We start from the raw sequence: 25,183 nt of genomic DNA, 5'->3' as shown, positions 1-25,183 counted from the left end.
ACTATCCCCAACTAGCAGCACCCTGTAAGCTGCTTCAATCTCCATCCTACTTGTTCCTCTGCTGAACCAGGTAAGTGAACAGGAGTACTTAGGGCTATAAATTATGAGAATCCAAGATGTGCTCTAAGGCAAAGAGGCTCTGGGCACCAGGCTCCTTTGTAATATACATACTTTGGGGAACTTTGGTATAAGTTTAGCTTTATTGAGAAGGAAAATGAAGAGATAACTGGGATGGTAATACCTCCTTTCTTTGAGGTCATCTCCTTAAAGATCACAAGGCTCAAATTATCCATCAGGCAGGTTGCCTCCTTTACTCTGAGCCTTTTCTCTTTGATGTGTAATCAGTAAAGCCTGAGGGTCAGTCACTGCTTAAAGAATGAAAACAGAAGCTGCCCCTGGCTCCATATCACATAGGCCTGTGGCTGGCTTTGCCCACTTTGTCTACTTTCTCTGGCCTACAGTCTTGAGCATCCAGGTGAGCCCTGGTGCCCCCCAGCTGGAGTCAGGCATGCAAGTGGATGGACCTGTCCCTCCCTAGTTTGAGGGTTGGGACCTAGAGCGAAACTGAGGAAGTGGATGGATTGGCGCACTCAGGATTCCTACAGCTCCCAAACAAAGCTATGAAAATTATCCCTGGTAGAGGCAGGGAGCCCAAAACAGAAAGTCATTGTTGCTCCATTCATTCAGGAATGGAAAGAAGAGATACATCAATAGATTCTGTTCCAAATTACATCACTTTCTTGCTACATGGCTTGAACAAGTCATTCAAGTCTGGATTCGTTCTTGATTACAACAGAATGAAATTAATCATGGCTAATTAATGCTGAACAATTATTACAAATGACTCAAACTATCTAAGCAATAAAAAAGAATAATAATAGGTGGTCTCTGTCCTTTTTTCCCCTCTAGGTTAACTGAATTTACAAAAAGATGCCTAAACTCCTACAAAGCACTGTCACTATTATCAATCTTTTCTACCAATATGCCGTCCAGGATGGGGAGTGTGACATGTTGAACAAGGCAGAACTGAAAGAACTTTTGGAAAATGAGTTTGATCAAATTCTGAAGGTAAGAACTCTATGTTTGGACTGAAGACAACTGCAATTCTTTTCGTCACCCCTTTCTACCTTTTTGTCACATATGTCAAATTCCTGGAGAACTTTCCCTACTTTGTTGTAGAGAACAGTGTTTAAAAAAAGGGTTGAAATAAAGTCAAAAGTTGACCCATAATGTTTCCATAACATGACCAAGGGAAGTGATTCTACTAAACAACAGGGGAAAATCCACAGATTAAATAATGTCCTATGTGAGTAATTCTTCTGGAAAGAAAATGAGCTGGTTCTCAGAAAAACTGCAAAATAGATGAAATGCATCTTCTTCCCTATGCCTTTCTTCAACCCAGAACATCCTGACCACTGTCCATTACTGAGATTCTGGCACTATAAGGCCTCTGAGTTCAGGAAATTAGCATCTTACTCCTAAATCATAAAATAGAGTAACTACCATCCTAAAATGTTAGCTCAGGAAATAAATATTCATAAGCTTAGATCTAGCTCTTGATCTTCAATTCATTAAATCAAGCTGCCTACTGAATAGTTCTATTTGGGTTTCTATGGATGCCTTAAATTCAGTGTCAGATGCGAAACTCATCATCTTCCCCTTTAAACAACCCTCCTCCTCTTCGACCGAGGCATAATCTGGTGCCATTCTTGATTTCCTCTCTCAGCAGGATCCTCCACCCTCCAACTTCCATCGAATTCACCAACAGTCTCTCAAAACAGCCCATTTCTCTCCATCACTATTGCTAGTCTTTGTTGTTTTTTTTTTTTCAGAACAATAACTCATTTTATTGATCGATTTCCAATTTTCTAAGAGCAAATATGTCTTTCCCATGAAGACAGGGACTTTGTCCTCTACTGAATCCTCAACACCTGTAACACTGCCTGGCATCGAGTTAGTGCAAAATAACTACTTCTTTCAGTGAATAAACCACGGTGGACCAATAGAGAAGAATAGTTGACACATTTTAATATTTATTGGTAGAAATAGATCTTCAATGCATACTTTGTGTTTTAAAGTCTACATTCTCTTAACTTTTTTTGCTGTTGTTGTTATTGTTTCATTTGGAGTTTTTTGGTCTCCAATTGAACTTAACATATTATCTATGCATTTGATTCTTTATAGACCCTTGTTTTTAGATTTTAAACTAAATTTGAGAAACCATGCATATTGTATATCTTACTTAATATAATCCAAAAAATTGTTTGCACTTTCAAAAAGGTCACAAATAGGCAGAACTCAAGTTAAATAACCTCTATGTTCTAAAATTTCCATGTTTCATTTCTGAAAAAAGAAATACTTGCTCAGTGTTATATATTGCTTGCTGTCTAATAAGTCAGATTGTCAGAGACGCTTCATAAATTATGTCTATTTTTAAATATCTTAATCTACTTCCTCCCAGAGAGGATCCTGTAAGTATTAAACATTGTGCCATATGCAGTAATAGCCCAACAGTTTAAAATAAGAACCAAACTGGTAGTTTTTAGACTGAATATTTTAACCTTAAAATTATATACCTATATATACACGTGATATGCTGCATATTAAATTTAACATTTCAAGTAACTTTAATGCACTTAGCAAACATTCAGCCAAATATTCTTTCATGAAAAGATACTGTCCTTAGAATAAAAAGTTAAAGAAAGGCTTATTTAGACACCAATGCCTGGACACGGTACGAAGCCTGAAAGTCCAAGCAAAATCTGCTGGACTTCTCAGAAAAAGAATATTGATTTGTAACCTACTGAATTGTGCAGATACAAAAGTGCTTAGCATGACAAAATTACCAAAATAAAAACATTTTAAAAGTTATTTGGTTCTAGCAATATTAACTATTCTGTACTTTAGGATAATTTAACATTTGCATTTTAAATTTTCTATAAATTTTCTCTTTTTAACAAGTTAAAAAAGCACACAAAAAAATAGTTCAAACTATAATCATCTGTTATTTTTCATCCTGGTTAGCTCATCACAAATAATTCAACAAAAGAATGCCTGAATACTCTGCTCTATTAAGACGCAACATTTGACTGGATCCAGCACGTCACCCGTTGTTTGCTGTACTGGACCCTAAGACAGGCTGCCGACAGATAGGACACGTGCAATTCTCTGAGAGCCACCGGTCGATACAGTGGATGTGAAATTCATGCATGCAAGGTAACTGCCTGAGCTTGTTTCCCGTTACGTAGTCACTGATGCAAACGCTACAGATTTTCCCTAGTTCGCTATCGATACTGCTGTGCTCATAGTTCCGGGTGGAAAGATTGTCAATCTGCTCTTTGGTTAAACCACGCATGCGGTCATCATCCTCCCCTTCATTAAGCAAGAAGAAGTGAGCGAGGCGAAGGATAGGTAGGGTGCCAGTTTCGACCAAGTTACTTGAATTTCGCGACTGCCTGCCACCTCTGTTTGGGGCACGAGGCGGGGTGTCAGGGCTGTCTTCTCGGGTCTGCCTGCCTTGGGAGGACCCTCCCCTGTGCTGGCTGACGGTCTCACCGAGGAGACTCACTTCTGAGTGTGTCTCTGGCCAATGCTGACCACTTCTCTGAGCCTCTGACTCAGATTCGGCCTCCATAAGAGAACTCAGTTCTCCAAATCCAGTCATGATCTGCCTTAAAATTGATCGAAGAGCCACTGATGATGGTTCAACGAGCTCATTCTCAGAAATCCTACGAAGAGGAACAGTTACGGTACTAACGTAGGTTCGCATACCTGAGCGCTCTAAACGAGAGATGGTGCGCCGAAAGCCCCCACTACTGCTTTCGATAGTGACTGTGTTTTCTGCCAGCCCCATCCTAGATCGAGTTCTATTTGCAATACTGTCCCGGTCTCTGCTTTCTCCAGGACGAATCCTTCTCACTTGAAGGTCCAGTGTGATTGTTGGATGTCGTCGTGCAGCAGTGGAGGACCTGCTGGCCTCTTCTCCTTCTTCTACTGTGATTCTTGACACAAGCCTTGAGTTAGAGAGTGGATTTTATGCGGTACCTCTGCCTTCTCGGTCTTGCTCTAGAAAGACACGAGTTATACCTCTCCTCCTAACAGACCACCTACTAGTTTGCTGAAAAGGTCTACTTTCCCTTTGTGAACCATGATAAACAGTGCCACTTTGCCTCTGAATTGGTGACCGGCTTCGGCTATTGAAAGTAGACCGTAATCTTATTGGCTCTAATCTTTGGTTTGTATTCCTCACTGTGATGTTAGTTCTAGCCCCATTTTCCCAAACATGGGCTGCTCCAAATCGCTGCCCTTCCCTTTGCCTGAGTTCACTACCAGCTGACGGACTGCTGAAATTTGCACGTGGAGCACTAGTTCTAGGGATGCCAACTGCCCCCCCAATTCCATTTCTTAATCTTCCCAATGCCGACAAAGATCCTTCTACTGAATTCCGCCCCCTCGATCCAAGCCTAGTTCTCGGAACGCGGGCACTACTACCACTGAGATTCCCTGCAGCTTGGCTCCTTGTTTGCCTGGCCACAGGACTACTTGATCGCTGTGGCCCATCTGTAGTGCTATCTTGGCTAACATCTGAAAGTGGAACACCCACATAATCTTCGCCATCCATTTCAAATCCTCTAGTCTCGTGATTAATGTGGATTTCCAGACTAAATCGGAACTCTCCACTGTGTGGGTTTGTTCGACTCACAGCTCTCCAAGTCTGGTTCCCATTCTGTCCACTTCGAGTTGCATTTCCCGTGCGACGAAAGGTGTTGAGCCATTCCAGCAGAGAATCTTCATTTGAACTTTCTCGAGGGACCCCTGAGTCTCTGGTGTTTGTCCCATTTCTCAAGTCAGGCTGAGATGCTAGCTGTTCCTTGACTCCATCTAACCGTTGCTGTAATTCTTCTGATGTTATTTCTCCAGGCGTGCCTAAAAGATTATGGTCTCTCATTAGCCGGTAATCTTCGTCATTGAGGTCATTAATAAACTGATAATAGGCTTCTTCTCTGTGGAGACGCTCTTGCTGCCACCTTCTCTCGTTTTCATGATGATTCTGGTCTTGAGATGAGGTTTCTTCACCACCACCATCTGATCTAGATCTAGACCAATTCATGCTGAGATTCCTGGCTTTCTTATTTGCCTTTCAACATGCTTTTAATATATGCAATGGTATCCATCCTTCCATTGTTTGTGCTTTTTTTGACAGCTGCCCATCTGGAGAGAAGCGTGCGGCCCCGGAGGCCGTGAGGGGGCGGCGGGCGGGGCTCGCATCCGCGCCTCCGGAGGCCGCTGCGCCCTCTGCTCGTCTGCTGAAGAGAAGCCTGCTGCAGCGGGACCGTCCAGCCGGAGCGGAGGCTCTGGAGGAGGGACGGCAGGCCCCACCCGTCTCTCCCTACGGCCGGGCCGCCCCCTGCGCGACAGGAGACGCTCAGCCGCCGCCGGGCGCTCGCCGGTACGAGTGGAAACTGCCTATTGCTAGTCTTTGGGTCAGGCCACCTTCCACTTCCAATCTCAGCATTATATGCAAATCTAATCATTTCACAACTCAACTCAAAATCCTTCAACAGTTCCCAGCTCTTAAATTTCAAGTTCCTTAACACAACTTAAAAGGTATGATCTGGGGCTTCCCTGGTGGTGCAGTGGTTAGGAATCCGCCAGCCAATGCAGGGGACACGGGTTCGAGCACTGGTCCGGGAAGATCCCACATGCCGCGGAGCAACTAAGCCTGTGGGCCACAACTACTGAGCCTGCACTCTAGACCCCGTGAGCCACAACTACTGAACCCGCGTGCTGCAACTACTGAAGCCCACGCACCTAGAGCCCATGCTCTGCAACAAGAGAAGACACTGCAATGAAAAGCCCGTGCATCGCAAGGAAGAGTAGCCCCCCGCTCACCACAACTAGAGAAAGGCCACACACAGCAACGAAGACCCAACACAGCCAAAAATAAATAAATTAAATAATTTAATTTTTTTTTAAAATCTTTAAAAAAAAAAAAAGGCATGATCTGGTCCCTATTTATCTTTCTAGCCATATCTCTTGACTGTTGAGACTCTATATTTAGCAATCCTGAATCTCTCAGTTCCTTGTATGAACCATGCTTCCTCTCACCTCTGGCTCTCTGTTCATACTGTTCCCTCTGCCTGCAACAATCTTTTGCCCCTCCTGCTCTTTCCCTACCCCTTTATTTGGCTAATTCCAATCCATCATTCAAAAGACACCACTTCCTCTCATTAACCATCCTTGAACCCCCAGTGGTTGTCCTCTGGTATAATGTTTCACGTGAAATAATCACCATACATGGAACTTTTAAGTTTGTGTGTCTTGCCCAGTAAACGTCAAGTTCCATTTTGTCAGGAACCAAACTTGTTCACTGCTTTATCCCTGAACCTAACTCAATGCTAGGCAGATAGTAGGTGCACAATAAATGTTTGTTGTTGAGTTAATTGTTAATTAATTAAAAGCTGGACAAATAAAAGCCATATAGAATTAAAGCAGTTATCCAAAATTATTGTTTATAAATTAGCTAATCATACATATTTGACCCATTCCTTAAAAAATAATCAATTCCCTGTTCCCTTTCATCTTCCAGTTGCACCCTTTTCTAGCTATTCATTGTATATTCCTTTTTCTCTTTCTGCTCGGGATAGGGCAGTCCAGCCTAAAGGACTATGAGGCTGAGCTCCACCTAAGTAAGCTAAACATTCATATTTCTACAGCCTTCCTTCGATTGGTTAGCTCAGTGTGTGCTGCATACTCACAGAGCCTCCTTTTGTACCTTGTTCCTATACAGAATCCAGATGATCCAGACACTGTAGATACCATCATGCAAAATCTCGATTGAGACCATAACAAGAAGATCGAATTTACTGAGTACCCTCTGATGATATTCAGGGTGGCTCAGGCTTGTAATAAAATCGTCGGCAAAGACTACTGCCAAGCTTCAGGGTCAAAGCAAAAAGATCACAGTCACCAGCACCAAGAGGAACAGAGTGAAACAGAAAAGGAGGATGCAGGGCAAGAATTGTCTTCTAGTCATTCAAGTTGGAGTGAAGGAAAACATGATTCTTACTCCAGAGGCTCCAGGGGCAGCATTAAACACAGGTCTGGGTCCAGCTCCAGAAGAACTGGGCATCAAGGAGGCTTGTCTAGTGCTGGGCACAGGCAAAGCTCTGGGGAGAGAAAGAGAGAGTCAAGTTCAGGCTACTTCAAGGATAGTAAGAAAAATAAGCATGGTTCTCATCAGCACAAAAGGTCTAGGAGTGAAGAAGTTGGTTATATTCAATCAAGGAACTGTAGCACAAGATCAAACTCAGCAAATCAGTCAGGTACTTATGGAGAACAAGGGCATGTGTGCCACTCAGAGGATCAGTCTTCCAGTTCTGACCAACACTGGTCTGACTCAAATGAATCTTTAGTGAAGAGACAACATAAGAAAAAATCATGCCAGTCACTTAGTAAGCAGCATCGTGGAGTCATCTCAGGGAGCTGTGGAGGACAAGACCACCGGTCAAATTCAAATGAGCCCACTGGTTATGGTTATGGCTGTGGCTCAGGCCAGCCCTCTCAACAGAGATGGCATGAATCAAATGAAGGATATCAATCAGGAAACTGTGAAGAACAAGGATACTGTTCTACTTCTAGTTCGAGTGAGGTATCCAGTTATGGCCAACACAGGTCAGGCTCAGGATGGAATTCTAGCTCTATCCAATGTGGGTCTGGATCAGGTCAATCCTCTGGCTACAGACAACATAGATCTGGCTCAGGTCAGTCTTCTGGCAGCATGGATCTGGCATAGGTCAATCCTCTAGCTATGAACAGCATAGTTCTACTTCAAGACAGTCACCAAGCTGTAGCCAACATGGATCTGGCTCAGGTCAGTCATCTAGCTGTGGCCAACACAGTTCCGGATCAAGCCAATCTCTTAATCATGGCCAACACAGGACTAGATCAAGTCAGACTTCTAGCTATGGCCAACATAGGACTGGATCAGGCCAGTCTTCTGGCTTTAGACAACATGGGTCTGGCTCAGGAGAGTCTTCTGGCTTCAATCAGCACATATCTAGCTTAGGTCAATCCTCCAGCTATGAACAACATGGTTCTACTTCAGGACAATCACCAAGCTGTGGTCACCACAGATCTAACTTAGGTCAGTCTTCCAGCTATGGTCAATGTGGCTCAAGTCAACGTGGCTCAAATCAGTCTTCTAGCCACAGCCGACACAGTTCTGGCTCAAGTCAGTCTTCTGGCCACAGCCGACATATATCTGGCTCAGGTCAGTCTTCTACCTTTGGTCAGCATGGTTGTAGCTCAAGAGAGTCATTTGGCTTTGGTCAGCATGGATCTGGCTTAGGTCAACCCTCTAGCTATGAACAACATGGTTCTACTTCAGGACAGTCACCAAGCTGTGGCCAACATGGATCTAACTTAGGTCAGTCTTCCAGCTATGGTCAACGTGGCTCAAGTCAATGTGGCTCAAGTCAGTCTTCTGGCCACAGCCGACATGGATCTGGCTCAGGGCAGTCTTCTAGCTTTGGTCAGCATGGTTCTAGCTCAAGAGAGTCATTTGGCTTTGGTCAGCATGGATCTGGCTTAGGTCAGTCATCAAGCTATGGACAATACCAATCTGAATATGGTCAATCTTCTAGGCATGGAAAACATGGTTCTGCTTCAGGTCAGTCCTCCAGCTTTGGACAAAAATGGTCTGGATCAGGCCAATCTAGCTATGGCCAACACAGGTCTGGCTCAGGTCAGTCTTCTAGTTGTGGCCAGCATGGATCTAGTTCAAGACAGTCTTCAAGCTATGGTCAATATAAGTCTAGCTCAGATGTGTCTTCTAGCTATGGCCAACCTAGGTCTGGAGCAAGCCAATCTTCTAGCTACAGCCAACATAGGTTTGGCTCTAGTCAGTCCTCTAGGTATGACTGTTATGGGCCCAGATCAGGTCAGTCTAGCTTTGGGCAACATGGGTCTAGCTCAGGAGAACCTTCTGCCTTTGAGCATGGATCTAGCTTAGGTCAATCATTAAGCTCTGGATAGTGTGAATCTAGATATGGTCAATCCTCTGACTATAGACAACATGGTTCTGCTTCAGGACAATAATCAAGCTGTGGTCAACATACATCTGGATCATGCCAGTCTTCTAGCTATGGCTATTGTGGGTCTGGATTAGGTCAATCTTCTAGCTATAATCCACAGAGGTCTGGATCAGGACAGTCTTCTGGCCATGTCCAATGTGACTCTGGCTCAAGTCAGTCCTCTAGCCATGGCCAGTTTGGGTCTGGATGGAGTCAGTCTTCTAGCTATGGCCAATACAAATCTTCCATGGGTCAGTGTTCTACCCAGAGTCAACATGGATCTGGCTTTGGTCAGTGTCCCAGTTCTGAACAATATGGGCCTGGCTCATGTCATTCATCTAGCTTTGGACAATATGATTCTTGATCTGGTCAGTGTTCTAGCTCTGGACAATATGGGTCCGGCTCGTGTCACTCATCTTGCTCTGAACAAGGTGGTTCTGGGTTTGGTCAGTGTTCTAGCTATGAGTAACATGAATTACAAGGGAGATGTAGGTCAAGTCCAAATGGAACTCATGAAGGGTATAGCAGACCCCAAACAGGCTCAACCCCCAATCAGTCAAGAAGAAATAGCCAGGAATGGTCAGGGTACAGCCAGAAAGAAAGAAGTAGGAGTTGTAGCCCATCAAGTAGCAAGTCGAATGGATATGAGAGTATTCATGGACAATCAAGAACATGTAGGCAACAAAGCCAAGGACGGAGCCAGGGTCAAAGGGAATCTGGCTGTAGCCATTCAAATTGTAATGAAGGGCAACCAGGAAGCAGTTATAGACAAGATGAAAGCTCCTCAAGTTGTGGCTTTAGACAGTTTGCACCCTCCTATGGACAGTCTAGATCCAACACTACCAATACTTTGTTAATTTGCAAGGAGGATAATAGACAAGGTGGCTATTATTACCAGAGAGAAGGAGGTAGCTATGAAGGGGGAGATACAAACTCAAGTTCCCACAATTTCCATAGCAGCACTCCACTCTCTGAATATGTCCAAGAGCAGAGGTGCTAATTCAAGGAATGAATAATAAATAGAAGTGAAATTAACTCAAGTAGTAGTTTAAGAAATATGAAACTTATATACAAGCAATTCATTATGAAACTTCTTTCTAACACTGGATGTATCCATTTCTGTCTTTTCCTTTTAAACATGTAACTGTACTCAATTCCTTGTTATTGGGTTCCTTCCAAAGAATGTACGGTATGGGGGCTACTTTGTTAGGAAATACTGAGTTGAATAAATAATGTGTGGGAATAAATTTGGAAGAATAAGGCAAAGCATTTGAGGAGCCTGGGGTTTAGTTGAGGTGTCTTTTTGAGAGCTCCTTACTCATCATATGATGCCAAAACTAATGTTTCATCTCTAAAGAGGCAAAAATTATAAATGTATTACCAGTTCTGGAGCCAAAGCTTCTCTTATAGTAACATGGACCATAATTTTTTGTGTGCCCCACAATGGATGACAGCAGAAAAAAGAAGACCCTAAAAGCAAAGACACAGCATTGATAGTGTCTTTGCTTATCAAAACCACCAAGCCCCTATTCTTAGCTGCATCTTTAATGAGTAAACTAACAAGAGGCATTAAAAAGTGGCACCAGGTGCTTCTCCCTAACCTGTGAGTGAGAGCATTTTTTTCTTAAAGGGCAGGGATGAATCAGTTCAGGATTAAAAGATCCAAATGTGGGCTCTGACTTGGTTTCAGCAAGAAATATCTTGACCCCTACTACTAAGAATTTTCTCCAGGTTAAAAAAAATTTATAAGAGCAATAGCGTGAAAATACAATGGCTCTAAAGTACTTCTGTAGTTCACTGGCCTGCCTCATAGGACAATACCATTTATACAGCGATGGAACAAAACACTGTCAGCCACTGCTTCATAGTTTCTTAGTTTGGCTGTCGCATATTTGTTTCAAGTCTTTGGATTCAAATAACTGGACTGCATTAAAACTGACAATAAATAATGGTGATCAAATACTGAGGTTTGTCTCATCTCTGCTTCAATTCACTCTCACACACAGGTGGTCAGACTAAAAACTAACTTAAATAGTTATTTTCCAAGGCCCTGTCCTTCACAGATAACCCAGAATATGTAAATAATTTTTTAAATTCAAAAACAAGACAACAATTTTAAAATGAGCAAAAGATCTAATTGGGCACTTACCAAGCAAGATGTACAAATGGCCAATAAGCACCTGAAAAGACGCTCAATGTGCTTAGTCATCAGAGAAACGCTAATTAAAACATAATGAGATACTACTACACACACATTAGAATGGCCAAAATTAAAAATACGGGCAATACCAAGTGTTGGTATTACTGGTGGAAAGTAAAATGATAATGCTTTGTGATGACCTAGACCCAGAGGGGTGGGATAGGGAGGGTGGAAGGAGGCTCAAGAGGGAGGCCATATGGAGATATATGTATACATATAGCTGATTCACTTTGTTGTACAGCAGAAACTAACACAACATTGTAAAGCAATTATACTCCAATAAAGATATTTTTTAAAAAAAGAAGAAAGTAAAATGATATATTCACTTTGAAAAATAGTGTGGCAATGTCTTATAAAGTTAAATATACATGAGTATATGACCCAGCAGTTCTACTCCTAGGTGAAATGAATACATGTCCACATGAAGATTTTTACATGAATGTTCACGACAGCTTTAATAATAATACCCAAAACTTAAAACAACCAAAATGTGCACAACTGATGAAGAGATAAACAAATTGTATAGTCATCCAATGAAACACTATTTAGCAAAGAGAAAAGAATGAACTGCTCATATACATGACATGGATGAACCTCGAAAACATTATACTGATCAGAAGAATCCAGACACAAAAAAAGTACATACGGACTTCCCTGGTGGTGCAGTGGTTAAGAATTCACCTGCCAATACAGGGGACATGGGTTCGAGCCCTGGTCCAGGAAGATCCCACGTGCCGTGGAGCAATGAAGCTTGTATGGCACAACTCCTGAGCCTGTGCTCTAGAGCCCGTGAACCACAACTACTGAGCCCGTGTGCCACAACTACTGCACCCCTCATGCCTAAAGCCTGTGCTCCACAACAAAGAGAAGCCACTGCAATGAGAAGCCCGCGCACCACAATGAAGAGTAGCCCCCGCTCGCCGCAACTAGAGAAAGTCCGCACACAGCAACAAAGACCCAACACAGCCAAAAAATTAATTAATTAATTAATTAATTAATTATTTTAAAAGTACATGTTATATGATTCCATTTATAGGGAACTGTTAAAGACAAATTTTAAAATACAAAACATAGAAAGTAGACCAGTGGTTGTCTAGGGCAGGGAATAGAACTTATGAACTTATGAATTAGCTGGAAAGAGGAACCCAACGGGACAGTCCAGGGTGATGGACTTATTCTACATTGATATATATATTTACATCAAAACTCATAAAATAGTATACTTAAAATGGTGTATTTCAATATGTAAATTATACCACAATGAAGTTAATTTTGTTTAAAATCTCCACACGGCTTTTTGTGAAACTTGATACACTAATTCTAAAATTTATATAGAAGATCAAAGAATCAAAAATAGCTAGGACAATTTATAAGATAAATAAGGAGGAGGAATGTCATCTTAACAGATATCAAACTATATTACAAAGTTATATTATCTAAGACAATGGGGAATTGTTGTAAAAACAGACATATAAAGCAACGGAGGGACTTCCCTGGTGGTCCAGTGGGTAAGACTCCACGCTCCCAATGCAGGGGGCCAGTGTTCAATCCCTGTTTGGGGAACTAGATCCCGTATGCATGCCGCAACTCAGAAGTCAGCATGCCAGCAACTAAGAAGTCTATATGCCACAACTAAAGATCCGCATGCTGCAATGAAGATCCCGCATGCCGCAACTAAGACCCAGCACAGCCAAAATAAATAAATAAATATTAAAAAAAAAAAAAGCAATGGAACATCCAGAACAGACCCAATTAAGTTATAAATGTCCATAAATCAAAAGACATTCTCAAAAAGTAAAAAAGACAAGCCATCGATGAGCATAAAACTTCTGCAAGGCCTATAAACAACAAGTAATTAATAGTTAGACTGTACATTGAACTTATAAATATCAAATTAGGAAAAAACAGCAAAACTTACAAAAAGAAAGTTTACCAAAATAGAAATTCGAACAGCCAAGTGACATTTTTAAAACAATGCTTAGGGAAACATAAAATTAAAATACAATGAAATACCATTTCATAGAGATCAGGTTAGAAAGAACTAAATTCTGGCAATATCTAGCATTGGGGAGGACTGGAGCAATGAAGGTCTACATTGGTAACCATTTAGGAAGCAATCTGGCAATGACACAGGAGTCAGAAAATGTTGCAAATAACTTAAAAGTTCAACAGAAGAATGGATAAATAAATTGTGACATATCCATATACTAGAATGCTATACAACAGTTAAAATTAATGAGATATACCTGGGGTGGGGGGGGAGGGGAGTACAGAATACAACACCAAAAAATATTCCACATTGGCATGTAGATTGTTTTGAGTTGAAGGCAATCAAGGCCTAGCAGACTTAGGAAAAGTTTTGTTTCAGAGGTCTGTTTGTTTGTTTTTGCCTCTCCCTTAACTGTCTAAAAGAGTTTAGGTAGGGGGCCTATACCAGGACCAGATCTATTAGCAGAGATAACTTTTTGTATCAGAAAGACTTACCTACATGGCCTGGAAAACATTTGTTTACCAAACATTTGCTCTTCTCAACTTCCTGTGATTTTTCTTCCTCCCTTTGAGGACTCCTACCCCTTCTCCTTTGCTCAGAATGGTACATAAGCCTCAATTGCCTGACTGCCTTTGAGTCTCATATTTTTATGGTACTCCCATATGTATGAAATTAAATTTGTTTTTCTCAAGTTAATCTGTCTTATATCAATTTAACTATTAGGCTAGCCAAAGAACCTAGAAGGGAAGAAGAGAAAAGTTTTCTGCTCCTAAGTATATTCAGATCTTCCTCAACTTATCATGGAAGTTATATCCCAATAAAACCACTGGAAGGTTAAAATATCTTAAATTGAAAATGCATTTAATATACCTAACCTACCAAACATCATAGCTTAGTCTAGCCTACTTTAAATATGCTCAGAACACTTATATTAGCCTTTAGTTGGGCAAAATCATTTAAAACAAAGCCTATTTTATAACAAACTGTAGTACATCTCATGTAATTTATTGAATGCTGTACTGAAAGTGAAAAACAGAATGGTTGTAAGTGCATCAGTTGTTTACCCTCGTGATCACATAGCTGACTGGGAGCTGTGGCTCACTGCCACTGGCCAGCACCAAGAGACAGAACTGTACCACATGTCACTAGCCTAGGAAAAGATCTAAATTCGAAATTCAAAGTACAGTTTCCACTGAATGCTTATCATTTTCAAACCATCACAAAGTTGAAAAAGTGTAAGCCAAACCACTGTAAGTCAGGGACTGTCGATGTATCTCAATATGGAGAAGTTCCCAAAATATAAAGTGAAAAAATTGTAAAACATGTATATATTGTGTGTTACCCTTTATTAAGTGTTACAGTATACATCATAATACCATATATTATTTGTAGTTAACACATACTTGGTAAATATAAAAATCTTTATGGGAATGTTAAACACCAGATTCAGGATAGCGGTTATCTCTGGAGAGAGGGGAGAAAATGGGACTGAAAGAATAAATGAGGCCAAAAGTCTTCTTAAGCAAGTTGATGTTTATTATATTATTCCCTACACCTATTTGTAAACCATAATTATTTCACAAAAGGAGGACAGAAAGATCAATGTGAGCATGCCATCAAGGACCGCTCAAGGGAGAAAGTGTTGTGACAAGCTACTCCACTGACATACATGGTCCGGCATGTCCCAGGAGTTGAAATAAACGTATCAGCAGATCAATGCCTTATGAGATTCATCAACTGAATCACACAACCAACTGTCTGGTTCAGACTTGAAACTTACCAGAGAACCTTCTGAAATGTTGGCTCCCTATAATTTTCCCAAAAGGCCAAAGCATTCACTAGCCAGATTAATAAAGACACCTCGTGTTTATGACAGCACATTTCTGATTGGAAATTAATAAGCTGGCATTCTAGTTTTCATGCTTCATACCCTGGTTAGTTTAGTTACAAAGAAACAGCTTTCCTGAGTCTAATCACCACTGATACACTGATATCAGTGTACATCTGAGTCTACAAGGATGAGGACCAAACTCTAACCCTTTTACCAGGCAACACCTCAACCTTACTTTTTGCCTTTTCCAAATTTCAGGGTTCAGGAGAAAGAAAATTAAGATAAAGCAAAAAAAAAATTCAAATAAATGCCTCGTTGTACAGCTAAGCCAAGTTTTTCATAGTATTCCTCTTCTTGTTATGACTCCAGAATCTAAGAACCAAAGTGTTTCACCTAAGAGAAAGGGGTAGACTAACTGTTTGGGGCAGGATCTTACAGGATCTTAATAACTTACCTAGGGTCTGGATCCCAGTTCAGAAAATAAAGAAAGTCAATTTTTTTTCTGTGCACTCAATATGCAATTAATCTCTGGGAGACAGATTCATACTAAGCAAAGTCTTAACAGTCCAATTTTTAACAAAAGATAGATATGCATTGAGAACAGGAACCAGTTGTCTATCATGGGAACTTCCTTCCCACTGGATAGATTCATTTAAGAAATATCAGAGGTTCTTCGATGAGCTTTAGAGCAAAGGAGTTTGATTCTCAAAGTGTTGCCCTATCATGATTTAACAATTTGTCTTAAAAGGGAAAGAGTGTGAAACTAACATTTTTATTGAGTTCCCTATGAACAGGGAATACTAAATTATGTGCTGTACATATATTATTTAATAATATTATTTATTGCTTAATTTCACTCTCATAGCAACCCTGCAACTAGAGGAGCTACACTCATTTTATTGAAGAGGAAACTGAGACTCTGAAAGGTCAAGTGACTTGCTTACGTTAGTAGAGACAGGATTTAGACCCAAACCAGCCTGACTCAAAAAACATGTGAAGTTACCATATGTCTTCCACTCTAGTAATATTTCTCTTTAAACAACTACAGTCAAACTTCTAGGACCAGAGCAGCCCCCTCGTCTGGACACTGCTGGAGTCACACCAACTGGTACTCATCCTCTGACTTTCCTTTTCCTACTCTCCATTCAAAGATAATGTCCTTGAGGGACACTTGAGAAACACCCTTGCTCATTAGCAACATACATAAGAACAATTTTAAGGGAGGACCCCTGTGGCAGATAACTCATCTCCTCACATTTTATTTATCTGATCACATTTAATGCTTCTCATTAGGTTCAATTCCAGAGGGTGGCATTTCTGACCTAGTCCTCCCTAGTGCATGCCTTATTTGAGGTTCACTAGGGACTACTTATAAACAACCTCCCACAGTCTAGCACTCTTTAAAAACAAAGATCTTACATCAATTCCCCCATCAGCCAGAATTCCCTGTCTCTGCCCTGCCCCCATCACCCACTCCTGTGCCCTCTGACTCCCTCACTCTGTACTCTCTACCCCATATATGAAAGACCCCTGAGCAGCCCTCCCAGCTCCTGCTTGGTCCTTATCTACAAGTCCTAGTCAGAGCATTCCAGATGTTGAAGATATTATATCATCAGGTAATCTGAGACACAGCTATGACAAATTTGCCATGCAATACTCCCAGACTGCATAGGCAGAGAACGAAACTCCATGTGCAAAGACATCAAAGAAGTAATATGTTCAGGGACCAAAGAGTAGACGTCTTTTGCTGAAGCATGTAGGCAAAGAGTATCAGGAACTGTGCCTGGAAAAGCTAGTTGGGAAAGGCTTAAGTGGACTGAGAGGTACACAGAGAAGAAAAGTCAGGGACGAACACTGATAAAGATGAATCAAAGCAGGAGGAGAAGCAGGGGAAACTGCTGTTCCAGAAGCCAAAAAAGAGAACTCCGGTAAGTAACAGGCATGAATATAAAATGTATTTTAAAAAGTTACAATAAATAAAACCAGAGAGAACTGGCAGAAGAGTAAACAAATAGATCGATATATCTGAATAAACAGTCCAGAAATATATATACATATATATGTATTTTTTTAAAGGACACATGGAGTGTCTGCTACACACTCAACATATGTAAAGCACTTGGAAAAGTGCCTAGTCCACAGTCATCCTCCAGTAAATATTAGTGGCTACCCTTATTATTATTTGTTGTTGTTGCTGCTGCTGTTGCTGTTATTATTACAAATCAGTATGGAAAGGACAGATTCTTTCAAGAAGTTTGATAGGAAAGAGAGGTAGGAGAGTAAGCAAGGAAGACAAAAGAAGCCTTTACAAAGAACGAAATTAAAGTATGGGTTGAAAACCTAGGAGGCACCCAGTAAAATTTACTGAATGAGTGAATTATGTCTGTAAGCTAAGGAGAAGGAGATTGAAAAGAAAGAGATGGTCGATACCAAAAAGGGGGTTCATTGCTGGCTCAAGGATCTGGAAGAAATGACAGAAATGGAAGCAAGAGCACATATAGCAAAATCAGCCCTAGAAAGGAATAGGATTCCTTATATGCTTGAGGGTAAAAGGAGGTAAAAATGAGTGAAGATATTATTATCTCAGTGTTACTAAAAGAGGGTCCTAGGATGAGAATTATCACCTGAGGTACTTATTCAGAAAGCTAATTCTTGGACTACCCCCGAGACCCACTGAGTCAGAATTTCTAGGAGATGGGATCCAGCAACCTGCATTTAAATGATCTGTTGGATTCCTTTGAGAAGAATGGAAGTTAGGAGAATACACATCTGTTGCCCCTATGGAGAAAGCAAAATTGACCCCTTGCCCATCACTATTATGACTAAGTACATCAGATCCAACTGTTGCAGGGGGGAAAAAATCTTTATGCCCTGAGATAACCTGAAAATATGGAAGAAGATTCTACCTAAAATTAGTGTCCCCAAGTCAATGAAGCCTTGAGCTCTTTCCTGTAAACTGCTGACTCCCTCATGAAAAATGTTTCTCCCTGACTTTCGAAATACTGACATCTACAAGTATGATAATCAATCACATGGGGAAATCACTGATTTTTACCCACAAGAAATGACCAACTGTAACCTTGGTAACCTCAGGATTTTTTTTTTTTCCTTTAAATGTCTCTGTGTCATTTATTCAAAGAAACGTTCTTCTCAAGACTGGACTCCTAATGCTTTTTTAGACACTCCACCATCTGAACAAAGAAGGAAGTGAAGTGATCTGCTAAAAGGAATATAGGGGGGGAGGGAGGGAGGCTTGAAAGGAGTGGGAAAGGTGTGAAGTAGCAGTTGAGGGGTCTGGGAAGGGCATCAACTAGGAATGAGGAAAGATTGTCAGGTAGGATTCAGAGACTAGATAAGGTAGAAAAATCACAAAGGTGTAGAGAGAAGCGAATGCACCATAGTACATGATATCGCCAACACCCAACAGCCTGGCAGAAGAAGCAAAGAAAATGGCAGATATGAAATCGGCAGGGTAGGTGTGAGGACAAGTGAAGGGTCCAAGGCACTGAACGATCCCTAGTGAGGGTTACAAGTATGGGAGAAAGAGACATCTTACAGTATCTCTCCTGGGCCCAAACTGTATGTGTGAAGGGAGGGATAATCTTACAGTCAAATTTCTCCTTAATTCCATTACTGTAGTAAAGATGGGCCTTCCTAGTAGCAGCAGCTTTTCAGGTAAAGGTAAATAACAACATGGAATATACTAGGACCTATGTATCAATGCCAGGTCACTAATCCCTTTTTAACCTCACAACTCTTTGGAGCAGAGGTCCTTAAGCTTTTCAGTGTGCAAACTGGGGTTCTTAGAAGTTAACCATGAGTCCAAGGACACACAGATCAGCCATGATGTAGGTCAAAAGTGACCAACCACAAAACTCGTTCTCAATCCACTAGCCCACACTAACTTCAGAAGCAGCAGGCTCCACTCCACAGAGTAAAGGGAAACAGCATCACAGAAAACCAGATGTCTCATAGAATACGGGGTTGCAGGGAGTTTTTCAAGGAAGAATTAAGGATATAGGGACCTTTCTTGGCAACAGAACTAAAGAAAACGAGAGAAGCAAAATGTAGGAGAATTACCAGAGGGAGGAAAGCAAGTAACAGGCAGTAAGTAGCTGTAGATTGTGTATCAGATTGCTGGTTGAAGGCGTATGTATTTGGAGGACGTGAGCGGGAGGACACAGGGAGGAGAAGGAAGGGAGAGGAAGAAAACAAGCTCAGCCCATCATGATCATTATCTGTGACATCTCTCAGTGGAGGTGGAGGCCCTGTCTAGATGAGGAGTCATTGAGCCTAGCAGGAGGAGCTGACCTCATTGCACCCTTAATCCAGTCCTTTTCTTCTGCCCACTTTGGGAGCAATCTGGGTGACCAGATTTGTGCCTCTTTGAGATGCTTACCCACTGCTGACAAACTCACGATGCATTATAACATGACTGAGGCCCACACTTTCAAAAGTGTGATTATGGAATCCAGGACAGATATGAAAGAAGGCAAGAGGGAGACTGGCAGGCCGAACAAATAGAGACACAATAAAGAACAGGTTTATTTAAAATGCACACCCAACCAACCAGCAGTTCCACTCCTAGTCTTGTATCTTAAAAGAAGGTGTACATATATGACAACAATAATATATAACATTTATATAAAACTTAGTATAAGTCAAACTTATTATATGTTACTATACTATATACAACCCTCTCAATTACCCCATGAGAGAGATAATTCCATCTTCCCATTTTACTGATGAGGACAGTGAGGCACAGCAATTGCGTAATTGGCTATAGTCACCATAGCTAGCATTTGTACCCAAGCGGTGTGACTCTAAAGTTTTTCTTCTTAACACAAGGCACCAATTATGGCTATGAAATCTGTCCACTGTCCAGAGATGCCCACAGGAAGCAAGTCCAAGAAATCCAATCCATGTCCACGTAACAACCGACATATCCTTAGCACAAAGCTACAACCATGTGAGTACTTTTTCCTTTTCCCCAGGGACCCTCCATTTGCCAAGCTGTGTGTCCATAGGACTAGGCCCATGCAAAGAGGAAGCCTTTCTAACTCACACAAAGGTGCCAGAGTCTAGCTGTGGTCCTACCTACCTGTCACAGCACTACACTATTTTGTGTGGGAAGATATTTATGAGGCTGTTTGATGCAGCACTGCTTGTAGTGATGAATGTGGAAATGGATAAATAAACTGCACAATATACTTATACTGGAATGCTATGGAACACTTAAAAAGGAATGAACTACTTGTTATATGTATATTGATTATTTAAATATAACATTGAGTGAATCAAGCTGTAAATTATATACAGTATACTATGTAAATTTTAAAACCCAAAAAGATTACATTTTATAAACACACACACACAGATTCACCAACTTTGTGTTGGTGATTGCTTCTGAGAAGGGGAGGAGATCATCACTTGGGGAAGAGCACAGGAGACTTAAATATACCTGTAATGTTTTATTCCTTTTCATAAGCCTTGAAGCAAACATGACAAAATATGTCACTATCGATTCTGGGTGACAGGCATGCAATTACTCAAAATAAAAATAAAGATTATTTTTTAAGAATGGGCTTAGTAGGAACCTAAGGAATAGAAGAGTAAGAAGGCTATGCTGTGTGATCAATAAGTGAAACTTTGGGAGTCCTGGCTTCCCAAGAGGTGGAGTAGTTATGGATGAATGCAAGGTTCAGGGTGTGGCCATTTGAATGGGTGGCTGATGTGGAATGGAAAGCAGCCAAAGTCCTTATTGAATACGGTTACAGGGCAAGATTAGTCAAGGGAAAAATGAGGTTGGAAAGAAGGTGGAGTACGTATGCATCAATGGAGGAGTAGTTGTTGAAAGAAGCCAGGGTGGCGAGCAAAGGCAAGGTCGGCCCATCTCCAGCCACAACACAATGAGGGAGAATGAACACCCTGCACTGGAACTGCTGGAAAGTCACGTCACTCAGGAAAAGTCTGGTTTCAGTTCAGGTGAGGAGGTAGTTACCTCAAAAATTCTACCGACTCTACCTTTCTAATTCATTGATCCAAAACTGTGGGTTCAATCAGAGAGGAGTGTTGATGTTACCCACAAAAAAGACTTCGGGACAGCTTATACTGAGAAATCAAGCTGCCAACTGCACCAAGGAGCACAGAATGCTGAGGGAGATTATCACCAAGCAAAGGCCAAACGGGCAGTAAAATACTCAGTCCTGGGAAATCAAGTTGGCACTGAATGAGTGAAATGACCTGAGGGAGCAGATAGAGATATTTCAGAATATTGTCAATGAAGAGATGACTCTGGCTCAGGAAGTGGTTTTGGCTCTGGAAACAGCTCTGGGAAAGTGTCAAGGGATGAATGGAGAGAGTTGCCCACATATGAAGGGATGTGAGGTTGAGAGTCCAAATGGACCCACACAGACAAGGTAAAACCATATCCTAAGAATTAAATCTTTTCAAGATAGAATAGAAAAGTGACTAGGTCAGAATGGTGAAGAGGAAGACAGGCAAGTATCCAGGAAGGGAACAGGAATAATTGGATGGAACTTGCAGATGTCCCCTGATGCCACTTTTGGGCTAGGAGAAAGTCAGTCCCCTCATTCATGCCAAGGCATGCCAAACCATGTTTGTCCTCCCCAGCACTGAAGGGCCTCACCTTGGAGACACTAATGGAGGCCCATGCCCCCTCAGCTGTAGGATGCCCACACTTAGAGAGAGGGGACTGCTCATTGTCACTGGAAATGTTCATTTAAAGAGACTCCTTTATTTCTGGGCAGAGTACAATGTGCTAAAAAAGAACGGCTTACCTTGATCAAGACCTTATTCACAAAATACACTGATGCCTTTCTGTTAAAAAAGAAAAAAATTTATCACACTCATACTGGGGCAGAGAAAGAGCACAGACCTACATGCTGCATCCTCCTCTTTATTTTTCTCCAACTCCCCTCCATCCCTGTTTAGGCAGTCTTTTTTCTATTCTGCATAGAGGTAGAGTAGAAAAAAAATAAAGGTTCCTTGCAATAGCATCTTCTTTCAAATTTGAATGTCTCACACCTGCACCTTGCCTTTTGCATTTAGAAGAGAGGAATGCTGACGTCTTCTTCCTCAGGTCCTTCAGTTTGGGCTGAGGGGCCCTCAGAGTACACCTTGTGAAGCCCACAGGGGCTGGGAAAGACCTCATTATTACTACACATAGATGGCCGCGGATGTTTCTGTACCTATAAAATGTTTCACTTCCAAGTATTTCAAAAGTCAGCACAATAAAACCACCCTATAGTGTAAAATAACTGGTTATCAAATCCATCTTTGCTCTGTTTGTAGAGGGAAGTAGTAAGAGAATTAAATGCCTGATATGGTGGGGAACTAGGACCCAGTGGTAACAAGTAACTTTTTATGGTTCACCAGTTTGGTGAAAGCACCAAACCCTCCTGGGCCACCTTGACAACAGCACCACTCTTGTCCAGCTATACTCACTGAGCTGGGGAGAGTCACTTGAGGAAGGAGAGGATGGGGAAGTAGAGCAGGACTGCGATGAGACCTAACACTCAGTCTTCAGACTGGGCTGCCTTCTCCTCCTACAAAGCTAACCCAGGGCAGAAGCACAGATCTTTCAGTCTCTGTGCAGCCCTGCGTATACAGAGCTAGGCAGTTAACACTTCCTTCACTGTGTCAGGGAATTATGCGGACATTCCACCTGAAATAATCCCGTCTGCACCTGGGGCCTCCCTCTGTGGCCACTGTCATCTCCTGCAGGAGCTCACTCCTCACTCAACAAATTCCAACATCCCTTCCTACCACACCCTTGGCCACATGGTGATGAAGCCAGGCTGCCTGTCTCTGAGCAGCAGCCCCCAAATGGCAAGAGAACAGAGGTTGTCTCAATGGCCCATTAAATACCCAGAACTAGTAATTATAGTCAAGCCTTGTTGAGCATTAATACGTGGTAGCACTGCTCTGAGAACTCAATCACTATAACTGTGTGAGGGAAGTATTATCTTCACCCATATTTCACACACAAGAAAACTACACCATGGAGAGGTTAAGCAGCTTTCCCAAAGACATATAGCTAGTAAGTGGCACAACAAGGATTTCAGCCCAGGCAATCTGATTCCAGGGCTCATACTCTTACCCACTGTGTGATTCTGCCCTTTGGAAGAACTCAGAACAGCTAATATGATTGTTACGTTGAGAAATATGTAATCTACAATTTGCAGCCCTGCCTCCCAATGAGTTTTCACTCCTTTCAATGTTTACGTTTGAGGCTTTCAGGCTTCACATCTAAAATGCAACAGGGTACGTAGTTTTATCTTGCCATAATGGAGTAAAAAACAAGATCTCAGTGGGAGTACCGTCCCCATGCTAAGTTCAGGAGCAGTCAGGTCATGTGCTCATGTCTTCACCAAGATTGACTCCAAGTTTCCAACTTTGCAGACCAGATAGACAATGTCAGCACTAACAGATTCAAGCATTCAGAGGGCAGAGCAGGTTTGGAGAAACAGATATTTAGTTTAGTTTATTCATTCAGTCAACAAGTATTTTCAGAGCATTGAGTATCTGATACTGTGGGGGAATCTGGGGACACAACAGGGAACCAGAGTCTGGCAGCATTCCTTCCAGGATATGCTAGAGGAGACTGAGAAAAAACAAGCAAACGGTAAGTAAGAAGCAGGATGCCATGTCAAAATAACCCAGGGAACCTCTTTCATATGGGCATTCAGAAATGTAAGTAGTAAATTTGAGATCCTCAAAGATTGGGAGGTGGATATATAGGTCCTAATGACATGCCCCACTTTATGACTTTATGCCAACTTCCCAGGAACTTCCCAAAGAATACTTTAGGACCCTGTAATGCAAACTTCTTGACCTGGTGCTCCAGGCCCTGCTGCAGCCCTGACCTACCTACCTACCCCTTCCCACCACCACTTCCAAACACACCCTCTCCATTCCATTTAGGCTAATGTCTCACTGTCCCGCAACACCTCATGTTCACCCACCCTGTTCTCTCCCTTCACCTTAATTCTACCCACCCTTCAAGACCAGGCTTCCTCATTTTTATCCACTACAGGCTTACCAAGCTCCCCTCTCCTCTACACTACTAGTTCGCAAACACTTAATTACCTCAAAATAAAGCCTGCTGTCTTTCACTGCTGTTTCACAAGCACCATAACCAAGGACTTTAACACAGACCCTAACCACCATCTCCTTGCAGCAAGTGTGGGCAGGAAGGGAAGGGGATTCAGTATACGTCCAGAGTTCTCAGAGCCAGAGGCTGAGAGAACTGACTCAGGCTCAGAAAAGCAGCTCGAGGGGACCAAGAACAGTGTCCAAGTCCACAAGTCCACATATCAGTGTTCAAGAAGCACAATTTCCAAATAGCAAGACAGAGTCTCCAGTCAAGTGCAGAGATCTCTACAGTTGTGAATACAGGTGGCAAGGAGACAGTTCTAGGGGGAGACTTGTTTGGGGAAAGTACAGAAAGTAGATGAAAGAGAAGAAATGAAGGCCAAAAATGTCCATGGATAGATTACTAGTCCCCCGGGTGCAGGGCCCATGCCTCGATTCTATCCTCCACAGCACTTAGCAATACATATTTATTGATTACATAAAAAAGGAAGATCACAGAGAGTTTGGTGTTACCCAATTGAGGAAATAAGCCAAGCCAACCTGAGTCATCACTTAAGCAAGCTATGTATTTTTGCAGGTTTACAAGAAACCTCCATCACTGTGGCAAACACAGAGCGGTAATGTGATGTGGTGAAGGAAGATGGGGCTAGAAATGAGGAGGGGAAACTACACCAACTTTGCCAGCAACCTCCTGTAAGACCTTAGACAAGTCACTTCACTTCTCTGAGCCACAATTACCCCATCTATAAGAGGGTAAATGTAATTGCTTCAAATTTTTCATGGTATCTAAAACACTCTGCACCCAGTTCTCTGCTTGGCTAACTTCATTTTTTTTTTTTTAATCTTTGATCAAACCCTGCATCCCTAATGAGGCCTATCCTAGCCACCCTATTCAATACTGCAGCCAGCCCATGCCAACACCCCACCCACACACACTCTGGTTTACACTTTTCTTTTCCATAACACTTCTA

At 41.9% G+C, this 25,183-nt stretch overlaps 2 protein-coding genes and 1 pseudogene across 2 annotated transcripts; 2 read left to right on the top strand and 1 right to left on the bottom strand.

Moving 5' to 3' along the window:
• Positions 1–930: 930 nt before the first annotated feature.
• On the top strand, positions 931–7,795 carry LOC137760647 (hornerin-like). Its single transcript, XM_068537577.1, is given in 2 exon segments — positions 931–1,068; positions 6,791–7,795. Coding segments are annotated over 2 exon segments (1,143 nt in total).
• LOC137762654 (E3 ubiquitin-protein ligase RNF6 pseudogene) lies at positions 3,104–5,439 on the bottom strand (annotated as a pseudogene).
• A 63-nt stretch (positions 7,796–7,858) lies between the features above and the next one.
• On the top strand, positions 7,859–9,438 carry LOC137760646 (filaggrin-2-like). The gene is given in 2 exon segments (XM_068537576.1): positions 7,859–8,018; positions 8,108–9,438. Coding segments are annotated over 2 exon segments (1,491 nt in total).
• The last annotated feature ends 15,745 nt before the right edge of the window (positions 9,439–25,183 follow it).

The sequence above is a fragment of the Eschrichtius robustus genome, chromosome 3 (assembly GCF_028021215.1).
Source record: "Eschrichtius robustus isolate mEscRob2 chromosome 3, mEscRob2.pri, whole genome shotgun sequence".
Lineage (NCBI taxonomy): Eukaryota > Metazoa > Chordata > Mammalia > Artiodactyla > Eschrichtiidae > Eschrichtius > Eschrichtius robustus.
This window is presented reverse-complemented; position numbering and strand designations above follow the sequence as displayed.